Consider the following 13,548-nt stretch of genomic DNA (forward strand, 5'->3'; position numbering starts at 1 on the left):
ATAGAAGGGCTTGAATGGCGACGTGAAATGAAATACGCGCCACTCCAACAACGGTGCGTGCGTCTGTGCGTGCGTGCGCGCCCGCGTGCAGTGGGGCAAAAAAGTATTTAACTCCTATTCTCCTATTGAAAAAGATGAGAGAGGCCTGTAATTTTCATCATAGGTACACTTGAGAGACAGAATGGGGGGAAAGAATCCAGGAAATCCAATTGTATAATTTTTACTGAATGAATTGGTAAATTCCTGGGTAAAATAAGTATTTGGTCACCTACAAACAAGCAAGATTTCTGGCTTTCACAGACCTGTAACTTCTTTTTTTAATAGGCTCTTCTGTCTTCCACTCGTTACCTGTATTAATGGCACCTGTTTTAACTCGTTATCAGTATAAAAGACACCTGTCCACAACCTCAAACAGTCACACTCCAAACTCCACTATGGCCAAGACCAAAGAGTTGTCAAAGGATGTGAGAAACAAAATTGTAGACCTGCACCAGTTTGGGAAGACTGAATCTGCAATAGGTAAGAAGCTTGGTATGAAGAAATCAACTGTGGGAGTAATTATTAGAAAATGGAAGACATACAAGACCACTGATAATCTCCCTCGATCTGGGGCTCCACGCAAGATCTCACCCTGTGGGGTAAAAATGATCACAAGAACGGTGAGTAAGGGCCAGTCCCAATACACCCCCTATGTGTATTGGGACTGGCCCTAAAAATCCCAGAACCACACTGGGGACCTAGTGAATGACCTGCAGAGAGCTGGGACCAAAGTAACAAAGGTTCCATCAGTAACACACTACGCTGCCAGGGACTCAGATCCTGCAGTGCCAGACGTGTCCCCCTGCTTAAGCCAGTACATGTCCAGGCCCTTCTGAAGTTTGCTAGAGAGCATTTGGATGATGCAGAAGAGGATTGGGAGAATGTTATATGGTCACATGAAACCAAAATAGAACTTCTTGGTAGAAACACAACTTGTCGTGTTTGGTGGAGAAAGAAAGCTGAGTTGCATCCAAAGAACACCAAACCTACTGTGAAGCACGGGGTTGGAAACATCATGCTTTCGGGATGTTTTTCTGCAAAGGGACCAGGACGACTGATCCGTATGAGAGAAAGAATGAATGGGGCCATGTATCGTGAGATTTTGAGTGAAAATTTCCTTCCATCAGCAAGGGCATTGAAGATGAAACGTGGCTGGGTCTTTCAGCATGATCCCAAACACACCGCCCGGGAAACAAAGGAGTGGCTTCGTAAGAAACATTTCAAGGTCCTGGAGTGGCGTAGCCAGTCTCCAGATCTCAACCCCATAGAAAATCTTTGGAGGAAGTTGAAAGTCCATGTTGCCCAGCGACAGCCCCAAAACCTCACTGCTCTAGAGGAGATCTGCATGGAGGAATGGACCGAAATACCAGCAACAGTGTGTGAAAACCTTGTGAAGACTTACAGAAAACATTTGATCTCTGTCATTACCAACAAAGGGTATATAACAAAGTATTTTATATTTTGTTATTGACCAAATACTTATCTTCCACTATAATTTGCAAATACATTCTTTAAAAATCAGACAGTGATTTTCTGCGTATTTTTTTTTCATTCTGTCTCTCAATCTCTCAAATCTTAAATAAGGACACAATGATAAATGCCATGTTTCTCTTTTTGACACAAAGAATGAAATCACTTTATATAAATAAATAAAAATAATTGTAACAGTTTGTGATTCTCCTAAATCCTTGTTATATTTACAATGGATATTAAAACATGTTTCAAAAACGTTAGGAGAGGCTGATGTCTATGGCTGTACACCATGGTATCTTCTTTTAATAACAGTCCATAAATATCTGGGAAATGATAAGATGGATTCCTGTTTGGAGGAAAATATTGTCCCATTGTCATCTGATATAGGGACAAGATGATCATCTATTTTGTATTTTTATTTCATGATGAACAAAATGTTTTCAAATGATGAACGGTCTTGCACTACAGGCAGCTAGTTGAGCACCAGAGCTGCTTTATTATGAACCCATACCCCATGTAATGAACCAAAACACAGCTCTCTACTTTGTCTCAGTCAAATTTAAATTTTAGCTTTGGCACAAAGAAGACAGTGGCCTTTCTGGACCACGTTCACATGTGCCTTCATCTCTGCATGATGGCACTTTAACCTGCATTTGTGGACTTGGTAATTTCCAGATGTATTCCTAAATCCATACAAAATCTCCCAATAGAATAATGCAGTGCCACATGTGGGTCCTGAGATCATGGGCATCCAATAGTTTAGCCTTTTTACTTTCCACACAGATTTCTCCAGATTGTCTGAAGATTTTGATATTATGAACTATGGATGACTAGATATTCAGTTGTTAGAGTTTTATGCTGATGGACTTTATGTATTAAATTTCTGTATATATTGAAATAGCAGACGGGAAGGGGGTAGAGAGAGAGAATGGGGATGCCATGCAGCAGAGGTGCGCAGGCCAGGATTCAAACCTGCGACCGCTGCAGGAGGACTGTAGCCTCAGTATATGAGCCGCTTGCGCCACCGAGCAGCTCATAAATTCTATCTTTTATTGAGAATAACATTTGGCCTTATGAACTTTTCACATTTTTTGCATTCTGTTTTCTTATTTATATTTAACATTGCAGCTGTCTTATTTGGGTTGGAGTCAAAACAATGTTGTCACAGTGATAAGAAATATAAAAGTAATATAAGAATAGAAAAAGAATAGAAAGAAGAGGGTTACTGTTATTGGTCCTCATTTTTTTAAACATGAATTCCTGTAATTGTGTGTCAATTATAATACGTGAGTGTTGCTGTAAATATTTCTGATGCACTGAGACATTGAAAGAAGTGCCTCTTTTACTTTGGCAAATGCTGGTTTGTTGTGTATATATGAGACAAAAAAGGATGAAAAATTATTTAGCCAGCTTTTATCCTGCCGCTTATGCTTTCAAGTCTTTTTTTTACTTAAAATGTAAGTCCTTCAGGTTTATCAGAATGAGGATGTGTGTGTCTTTTCGTAGATGTTGGTTCAGTCGAGGGACTGGCTTACCACCGGGCTTGGGACACCTTGTACTGGACAAGCTCCACTACGTCCACCATTACCAGAGAAACTGTGGACCAGAAAAGAGTTGGTGCCTTTCGCAGGCAGGCTGTGGTGACTCTTTCAGAGGAAGACCACCCACATGTCCTGGCCCTGGATGAGTGTCAAAAGTTAGTATCTCTTCTTTGTGCTCTTTTTATTCTCGCTTCTCTGTTTTGAAATACAGCTCTTACTCTTTTTTTTTCCAAGAGAAATGCCTTGAGCCAAGTTTGGCCTTTGAAACTATGACTCAGCTTCCTGAAAAAAAGCTGTGGTTGCATTTTATGGTTGAAGGGATACAGTGTAAAAATACATAAAATACAGTTTTTGTGTTTAATGTTGAAATGGTGTTTCGTTCCAAGAGAATTCTATAATCTATGTTGCTTAATGTAAGTTACTGTACATAACTGCATGTTAGATACATTTGTTAGTTTTGCTCGAACAAATAGATTTCACTGCATGTGCATCAGCGTATGCAGTATTTTTTACAATACTTTTGAAAATAGACAGCCATGCCTCAGATCATTGTGTTAGGGGAAAGAAATTAATATATCTGTTTACCATTAAAGTGTTATTTACACAATATAAATGTTACTGTGAGCAACTGAAAAGAGTATCCAGCGCCTCATCCTAGACTAAATTAATGTCTTGACCTCACACTAGCCTTAGTTTGGCAGCTTGGCACCACATCTATCCAGCTATCCCACTCAAAAATCACAGTTAGATAATGATAAATTGAACTCAAGTGATTAATAAATAACCCCTGGTTGTGACCTCTGACCCAAATCTCTATTAGTGCCATGATACAGACTTCCAGAACTTTATTACATTTTGAAATATGAGTGCCTGGTTCTGGTATATTTTTAACATAATTTTAAAAGGCAGCTGGTCTTTTTTTTTTTTTTACTACTGATTTCTCTGGTGAGCTGTGAAATGTAGACCATCTTTATTAAAACTATCATAGGAAAAATCTGAATAATGAGCTAAAAATTGTATTTCATTTATATGAACACATTTATATAACAATTTTATTCATTTATACCACAGTTATTAAAAGTTTCTCCTCGTCTCGCACAGAGGAAGGTGTTTGGATGACTTTCATCTTCCAACCTGTAAATCTAATCGATTTTGTTTTAATTGAAAAAGAACTGTTCTTTCTTTCTTTCTTAAATTTTATTTGAGAGGGACCATGTGCAATTAAAAACATAAATGTAAACATTTGATGCTTTGCACCAGGGTTAGCCTAAGGCTAATTTGCAGTCCCACAGGATGCACAGTTCACATGATGCACTCTTTCAGGGCAAAGAAAGGAAACCAACAACTTCTTATCACATATAGGACAATGCTAATTGTGTGCAATGACTGCATAAACAACACAAAATTGTTTTAGTGAATGTATTTATTGATGCCATAATTTAACTTAATTTGTGTCCATTTTGGCTCAAATTGATTGGGTCAATTGTCAGTTCAGCTGCACTTTTTAAAAACCACCCCGCTGCAGAACTCAGAAGTATTAATCTCATTACGCCAATCCTGATTGGCTGCTGAAACGTTTCCGTCCGTTGCAGGTAGTACCACCTACCTTAAATATCCTGTGCGGACGACACCCCGTCATTCAAACACCTCTTCTCACCCGGAGCATATCTCGCGTCCTGGGCTTGTTAGCTGAACTGTCCACAGACAGATCTTATTTAGCTTTAGTCGCCGGGCGCTAACTAGCATTGGATGTTTTTTATCTGCTTCGTCGGTCACACCAGATCGAATTTTGTGCTTTCCTCGCCCTCCACGGCTTGGTTGCCACTGTCCTCGACCCCTCACCACGACAGGGCGGGGCGGGGCGGGGCGAGCGGTATTCGACCTGTCCTGGATCTTCGGTCTCTGAACAAATATCTCAGGAAATACAAGTTCAGGATGCTGACACACGCATCCCTGCTGCGCCTTGTGCGACAGAGCGATTGGTTCACTTCTGTCAATCTGAAAGACGCGTATTTCCGCATCCCGATTTGCGCTCCCCACAGAAAGTATCTAAGATTTGCTTTCCAGGGGATCTGTTACGAGCACCACATGCTCTTCGGTCTGTCTTCAAGCCTGAGGGTGTTTGTCCGGCGCACAGAGGCGGCGATAGCCCCGCTGAGACAGCAGGGAATCCGCCTAGCCACATATCTGGACGATTGGCTGCTGCTGGCACAATCAGAGCAGGAGGCCAGAGCGCACACGCGTATTGTCATACGACACCTACTCAACCTAGATTTCGTGCTTAACGTGGAAAAGAGCATGCTGTCCCCGGCACAGGGCATAATCTTTCTGGGTTTATCCCTGGACTCAGTGACTTTCTCTGCTCGACTGTCTGTGGAACGGTGAAAGCTTTCAGGCCGTGTCTCGCGCTTTTTCATCCAGGCAAATCGATTCGGTTCAGATTGTGTCATCAGTTACTAGGGCTGATGGAGTCTGCCATCTTGGCCGCCTCCACATGAGGGAATTCCAGTTTTGGGTGGCTTCATGCCAGCTGGATCCTGTGTGTCATGGCGCACGGAGAGTGCTGGTCACACCTGGATGCACTAGAGCGCTGCATCACTGGCGAGTCCCGTCCTTTCTGACCCATGGGGTGCCCATGGGGTCCGTTCTGTCCAGGAAGGTGGTCACTACGGAATCCAGCCTGACAGGTTTGGGCGGAATCTGTGAGGGCCCACTGGGGTGTGGACCTTCAGCGGTCACGCGTACATTTTTTGGAACTATCAGCGGTGTTTCTCTCCTTGAAACATTTCATTCTGTCTCTCATGAGTCATCATGTCCTGGTGAGGACAGACAATATGACGATGGTGGCGTACATCAACCGCCAGGGGGGATTACACTCCCGTCAGTTACACATGCTGGCACGCAAACTGATCCTGTGGAACTGTGGTCGTCTTCTCTCCCTGAGAGCGGCGCGCGTACTGGGAGCCCTGAACACGGGCGCGGACATGTTGTCGAGGGGCGCGCCAGTATACGGGGAGCGGAATCTGCATCCGGAGATTGTGGAACAGATATGGGCCCGTTTCGGTCTTGCCGAGGTGGATCTGTTTGCATCGAGAAACAATGCGCAGTGTGCGCTGTTTTACTCTCTGCGCAGCATAGATGCTCACCTTGAGGTAGACGCACTAGTGCACGCATGGCCGCGCAAGCATCTGTACGCTTTCCCCAGTATGGCCGTGATAGCCCCCATTCTGTCCAGAGTGAGGCAGCACGGCCACGCACTGATTTTGATAGCTCCGCACTGGCCAGCGATGCATTGGCTGGCGGAGATATATCAGTTGCTCAGCCCTGGCAGCTCCCGCTGCGCAGGGACCTTGGCCTCTGAGTGGCTAAATCTGGCAGCTGTGGGCCTTTCACAGCGGGTGATTAGCACTATATAAAGTGCCCAAGCCTCCTCCACTAGGTCCCTGTATGACTGTAAGTGCAGAGTGTTTGAGGGATGGTGTCACAGAAATGGCCACTTTCCTTGTCAGTGTCCAGTAGGAGTGATATTGTCATTCTTGCAGGACCTGATTGACAAACGGAAAGCCTTCTCTACGGTCAAGGTTTACTTGGCAGCTATCGCAGCCTGTCACGTGGGGTTTGAGAAGAAAACAGCGAACCAGCACCCGCTGGTTTACCGTTTTATGAAGGGAGCACGCAGGCCTCTCCCCGTGTCCAGACCACTGGGATCCGGCTGTGGTTCTGGAGGGGCTTAAGGGCCCCCCACTTAAGAGTTGAAATACGCATCCTTTTTTTTGTTCTTTCTTAACACATGTTTCTAAAGGCAGTGTTGTTGCTGGCGCTGGCTTCGGCTAAGCGGGTTAGTGACATCCATGCGCTTTCGACGCACCCGTCATGAGCTCAGCTTTTTCCAGGGGGATGTGAGGATGATTTTGAAGCCCAACCTGGCATTTGTGCCTAAGGTGTTGGGTTCCTCTTCTCCCATTGACCTCAAGGCTTTTGCTGCCAGGTGAGCTGGGGTCGCATGTGTTATGTCCGGTCCGTGCGGTGTGCACTTACATGGATAGGACGAGGGGTTTCAGGAGGAGCGATCAGCTGTGTCTCTCCTGGGCTAATCCTCATTCGGGGAAACCTGTCACAAAGCAGCGCATTTCCCACTGGGTGGTGGAGGCGATTGCTTTGGCTTATAAGAGTCAGGGTTTGAGCGTGCACACTCAACTCGGAGCCTGGCCGCATCCTGGGCCTTATTCAGGGGAGTTTCTGTTCAGGACATCTGTGCTGCGGCGAGTTGGTCCTCGCCTCTCACTTTTGTCCATTTTCTATATGCAGGACATCTCTGCTCCACGCGTGGCACGAGCGGTTTTACTGTCCTGATTGGAACAGAATATTTTTTCCCTTGAATGACGTGGTGTTGTCCGCACAGGATATTTAAGGTAGGTGGTACTACCTGCGGCGGACAGACACGTTTCACCAGACAATCAGGATTTGCATAATGAGATTAATGCTTTTGAGGTCTACAGCAGGGCGTGCATCCCATAGTGAGCCATCTCTTTCATATTACTCAGAGAACCGGGGTTATGTAAATACCCTAAAGTTTTGGTTGCTGATGGCATCGTTGCTTTGTACTTGTGCTGAGGTACTGTAGTCTAAACAGAAATACTGACATCAAATAATTCCTCTTTATGACGGAGATCGAGTGCATGATGGCCTTGCACAGTAAGCTGAGGCCTCTTTATAAACCATAAAGGAGTTAGTGCACTCAGCTTTATCCTGGCTTACAATTGATGTGCTGTTTGCATTTTTAGCCTGATGTTTTGGACCAACTGGAATGAGCAGAGGCCAAGCATTATGAGATCTACCTTGGCTGGGAAAAACATAAGGACTGTCATCAGAACAGACATCTTGACCCCCAATGGACTGACGATTGACCACAATGCAGAGAAGCTCTATTTTTCAGATGGAAGCCTTGGCAAGATTGAAAGATGTGACTACGATGGCTCCAGTAGATATGTGAGTATGAAAATTACAAACTCTTCAGAATGTAAAAAGAGTGAGATGATGCAATGTTTTTTCTACTCTTATTCCTTTATTTTTTTCTTTCGACAACATTTACCATTTATGTCAAGCATACACTGAAAGTACATTATTGAAAGTATATTATTCTTTTTTTTTTGTTCAGTGTCTTTTTGACTCATTGCCCCCACCCCCTCCACATGGCAATGGCCCCATGGTTTTGTTAATCAGTCTTATTGGGTCAGGCTTTTGAGAATAATTTCATGGATAACATTTTACCATTTTTTTGTGTATTTTGGCCTTAGAATAAAAGTGATAATAACGGCAGTGTTCTCAAACCAAATCAGTTCAATGTCTTATCCATTTTCCATGCAAAACATGTCAATCTTTCGATGATAATTAGGATTAACTGATTTATTAACAGATAAAACTTGTAATATGTCAATTTGGATTGATTGATACATACATAATTGTCCTTTGTTTCCCCCAAGTTCACAATAGTTTATTAAAAAGTTATCCGACTGTGGATTGTTGGACTCAAAACTATTCTGGGGTGCTAATTAAACCTTTACCATTCTGATGCATCGCAATAAATCCTATTTTGATAGATCCCTGTTCTTTATACTAAACAGAATGGACACTCACATCTGATTGCCATAACTATTCAATCTTATTTTACTTAGCAATGAGATGCTAAATTCAGATTTTTAAATATACCTGCCTTATACATATATGGTTGTTTAATGTGTTGTTGAAAGGAAAATAAGTGTTTGATAATCAGGTACACCTCATTGCATCAATCGGAACACATTGTTGTGTTAGAACTTCCACCCAACACAACATTGACCACATAACAAAATCAACCAGGACATGGTTTCAGAAAAAGGAAATCAACTTCCTGGAACTTCCCTGTCAGATCTTTGACCTGCACCCCATCAAAATTACCCAAAAAGAAATACATTCACTTAAATTCAGTTTTATTTATATAGCGTCTATTACAACAGAAGTTGTCTCTAGGCACTTTCCAGAGACCCAAAACATGACCCCTGAGCAATTATTACTAGGGCTGGGACTCGATAAAAAAAAATTAATCGAATTAATTACAGGCGTTGTAATTAACTAATCGCAATTAATCGCAATTTGATCGCATATCAATTTTAGACTTGTGAACAATGAGATTTCCTTTTTTTGTTTGTTTCAAATTGATTTTTGTATACGAGTGAATGATTGACTAGTGAAAACATATGTTCAATTTATGAAACAGTTTATTTTTATCAAGGTGGTGCTTCACCGAGAACAAATCAGTGCAATTTGATATAAAGTGCAGTAAATTAAATATATGCAGTATGCACATTGAATGAGACAGGTAGCCTATAGTCAAGGACCTTCTGTAAACACTTAAATATAACAAAATACTTTCAACTGTTTCAAGTACATTCCAGGACATGGAAACACATTAGAAAACAGAGCACCTGTCTGTAACTTCAGAGGCCTGAGCAGAGATTTAAAAAAAATATAAATATTTCAGAAGAACACCTGCCTGTTGCTTCAGATGCCTGAACAGAGATAAAGCAAATAGCAATATTTCACTCAGTTGTCTGTTTCCTTTAATCCTCAAAAAGTCCTCCAGTTAAGAGTCACAGCTCGTCATTGACGAATTGTAGTGGCAAAAATCTTAATGATGAGTTTTCCTTGTTTCTTTACTTGCCACATAGAAAGGCTTAAGCAGTGTCAGACTCCCAGCTGTCCTTTAAATAAATCCAAAGAGCATTGTGATTTCCTGATGCTTAGAATTTATTGTAAAAATAACAAACTTTAAATAAAGATGTAATTAGAGTCCTTGAGTTTTAGCAGTAGTTGTCAGAGGGTCCCATTCCCCTGCTGATCCTGAAGCTGCGGTCAATGACGCTGCTGTCCCTGCCTTTCCCGTCATACGTCATACCACCAACTTAAAGACTAGCGCCGTCCTCCCCACCTGAGGAAGGAGGAAGGCTCACACTTCATATTTCGTTAGTAAACAACAAAAATAGTAAATAAACTTAAATGCGGCTCCTACATTCATCTTTAACGTGTGTGGTAACAACTTGGCTTGTGTTATGACGACGGCCGCACTTCACTGTAACACTCAATGCACGTTGGTTGGTGCGCCGTCTGTGTGAAAGTCGTCCCGTGAGAAACGTTCCGAGGGGAAAAAACGAATGCGCTATTTTTTCTAGCGCACTATTTTTTCTGTAATTAATTAATCGAAATGAACGCGCTAAAGTCCCAGCCTTAATTATTACATAAACAAAGGCAGGTAAAAACTCCCCTAGTGGGAGAAAAACCTTAAGCCAAACAGTGGCAAGAAAAACTCCCCTTTAGGAGAGAAGAAACCTTGAGCAGGACTTGGTGCACAAGGGGGAACCCTCCTGCCGGGGGCCAGCTGGGCAGAGCAGAAACAGACAGAGAGAAGGAGGAACAAAGAAAGGAGAGACACAGACACAATGGCTAACTGGTGTACTACAAGTAAACGGATGTAGACAGCAGACACCGAGGCGGTCAGAGGGTGGGACTGCAGGGCAGCATGCAGCTCCTGAAGCTCTGGCCTGCAAACATGTACAGGAGAGAAAAGGAGGGGGCAGACCAGCACAACAAAATTACAAGCACAATGGAGAACAATGCTGATTATGAGATACTTATAATAACTGGGGAAGGAAAGAGAAAGAGGGGTGATGGGCACCGCTTAGTGGATCATGTTGGTGTCCCCCTGTAGCATAGGCCTATAGCAGCATATCTACAACGAAGCTAGCTTTGAGACAAACTGTTTTAGTCTTGTCCTATGGCTGCAGCTATGACTACTGGCCCTAACACACTAGAGTTTAAACTAACTATGTTTACTAGGGGTGTAACAATATATCGTGCCACGAAATTTCGCGAAACAAAAACATCAAGATACGTGTCGTGGAGGTGACAAACTGTATCGCGATATTGGATTATTAATATTAATCTATTGTGTTGACTAGTAACGTGCATCCGACCGCGCATCCAACCATGTGTGCCGACCGCGCCTCTACCCGTGGACCAAAATCTTACTCCGCTCAGAAGAAACTAGTACCGTTTTGCAGTCCCGATCATGGGACTCTTGCAGGGTTTTGAGCTCTGAACTTTTACTTATGTAAGGCTGGTGTAGAGTTAAGCCTTACCTTATTAAATGAAACCTTTTTCGGGTCGTGAGTAGGATAAACACGGGGACAACTTCTTCCGAGTTCGAGTGTACTTTAATCTCCGCTCAACGGTGTAGGATTTTAGAACATCAACAACAGCACCTAGTGCCGTACTGTGGCGTACCACTCTGCCCAATCTAAAACATACTAAGCGCTACAGATAAACTGACTAGTGTAATTATAGTCCCTGATTTACATCAGAATATAAAGAATATATTTATAAAATAATGAACCCTGAATTACCAAAATAACCTTCTTAACAAAAATAAATCTCCTCTTACACTTATAAGGTGAGCATAAATCAATCTTTTTTATGATGTAAAAATGTATGTATTTATTTACTTGTATTTATTTATTTAATTTTAGTTGTTACATTTATGGAAAAGAAAAAAGGCAAATCATACATGAGAGAAACTATTCAGTTTGTGGCAAAATATTTTTACTTGTATGAAACTGAAGATGCATAATGCAAACCTGACATTTACTTTTAGTTCATTTTGTGGAAAATAGTTGGCCTGGCTTGCTCCTTAAAACTTAAACCGTTATAAAGTATTACAAACTGGAACAATAGGGCAAATGCACAGCATTGTTTTGTATTTTGTGTCTCACAAATAAAAGACTTTTTTCCAGTCATATGTTCCTCATTCAAGGTTGTTAAAAAAAATACTGTTGTAATATCGTATTGTTATCGTGACCTCAATATCGTGTATCGTACTGTATCGTGAGATTAGTGTATCGTTACACCCCTAATGTTTACTAAACAGAAACGTTTTAAGTTTGGCTTTGAAGGTGGAGGTGGTGTCAGCCTCCTTAACCCAATTTGGAAGTTGGTTCCATAGTTATGGTGCCTGATAGCAAAAGGCCCATTCTTCAAATCTACATTTGGATACTCTAGGAACTACGATTAAACCTACCCTCTGAGAACTGGGAGCTCTATTAGGAACATAAGGTACTATCAGGTCTTGCAAATATCGGGGAACTAGGCCATTTCGGGCTTTATATGCAAGTAATATCATTTTGAATTGGATTCTAAGTTTTACGGGGAGCCAATGGAGTGAGGCTAACACTGGAGAGACGTGGTCTCTCTTGTTGATTCCTGTCAGCACGAACGCTGCTGCGTTTTGGATCAGCTGAATTCTATTCACCGAATTACTTGGACATCCTGCTAATAATACATTACAGTAATATAGCCTAGAATGTGTGAATCAGTTTTTCCACACCACTTTGCAAGAGGATGTTCCTTATATTTGTTATATTACGGAGATGGAAAAACGCTGTTTTAGAGACCTAATATACGGTTTAAACGACAAATCCTGATTGAAAAGAACACCAAGGTTTTGCACAGTAGCATGGGAGGCCATCGCAACACCATCTAATCCCTTCCTAAGAAGCTTGGGACCAAAAATAATAACCTCTGTTTCAACGGAATTTAGAAGCAAAAGATTTCCGGACATCCAGTCCTTGATGTCCCTGAAGACATGCCTGAAGCTAACGGTTCTGTTTTATCTGGCTTCATAGACAAATAGAGCTGTGTATCATCAGCATAGCAAGGCAAGGCAAGGCAAGGCAAATTTATTTATATAGCACAATTCAACACAAGGTAATTCAAAGTGCTTTACATTGACATTAAAAGCGGCAAGACATAATAACAAATGGGTAAGAATAAGAAAAGAAGTAAAATAATAAAAAGCACAAGCTGTTAAAAAAAAAAAATAAGGGCAGTAGAGTAGAGTACAGCAGGTTTAATTTAAGAGTACACTTCAGTAAACAGTAATGTTTTTAGGCCTGATTTAAAGGAGCTGACAGTTGGAGCAGACCTCAGGTCTACAGGAAGTTTGTTCCACCGGTGAGGAGCAGAATAACTGAACGCTGCCTCACCTTGCTTGGTTCTGGTTCTTGGGACACACAACAAACCAGATCCAGATGAACCTCAGGGGTCTGGGAGCTTCATAGGGAACTAACAGATCAACCATGTATTTTGGTCCAAGACCATTCAGTGCTTTGTAGACCAGCAGTAAGATTTTAAACTCTATCCTTTGACTCACTGGAAGCCAGTGTAGTGATTTCATGACCGGTGTAATGTGGTCCAGTTTTCTGGTGTTTGTAAGGACTCTGGCGGCAGCGTTCTGGATCAGCTGCAGCTGCCTGATTGATTTCTTGTTAAGGCCTGTAAAGATGCCATTGCAATAATCCAACCTACTGAAAATGAATGCATGAATAAGTCTTGTTTAGACAGAATACCCTTAATTCTAGCAATGTTTTTTAGGTGGTAATAGGCAGATTTAGTGATAAACTTTAGA

At 42.0% G+C, this 13,548-nt stretch overlaps 1 protein-coding gene across 1 annotated transcript in view; it reads left to right on the forward strand.

Moving 5' to 3' along the window:
• lrp1bb (low density lipoprotein receptor-related protein 1Bb) overlaps positions 1-13,548 on the forward strand; it is a 520,571-nt gene that overhangs the window by 375,738 nt on the left and 131,285 nt on the right. Inside the window, exons 44-45 of the mRNA XM_061722939.1 lie at positions 3,019-3,208; positions 7,838-8,042. Coding sequence (XP_061578923.1) covers positions 3,019-3,208; positions 7,838-8,042 — 395 coding nt within the window. The remainder of the gene's footprint in view (positions 1-3,018; positions 3,209-7,837; positions 8,043-13,548) is intronic.

Source organism: Cololabis saira, chromosome 6 (assembly GCF_033807715.1).
Source record: "Cololabis saira isolate AMF1-May2022 chromosome 6, fColSai1.1, whole genome shotgun sequence".
Taxonomy (NCBI): domain Eukaryota; kingdom Metazoa; phylum Chordata; class Actinopteri; order Beloniformes; family Belonidae; genus Cololabis; species Cololabis saira.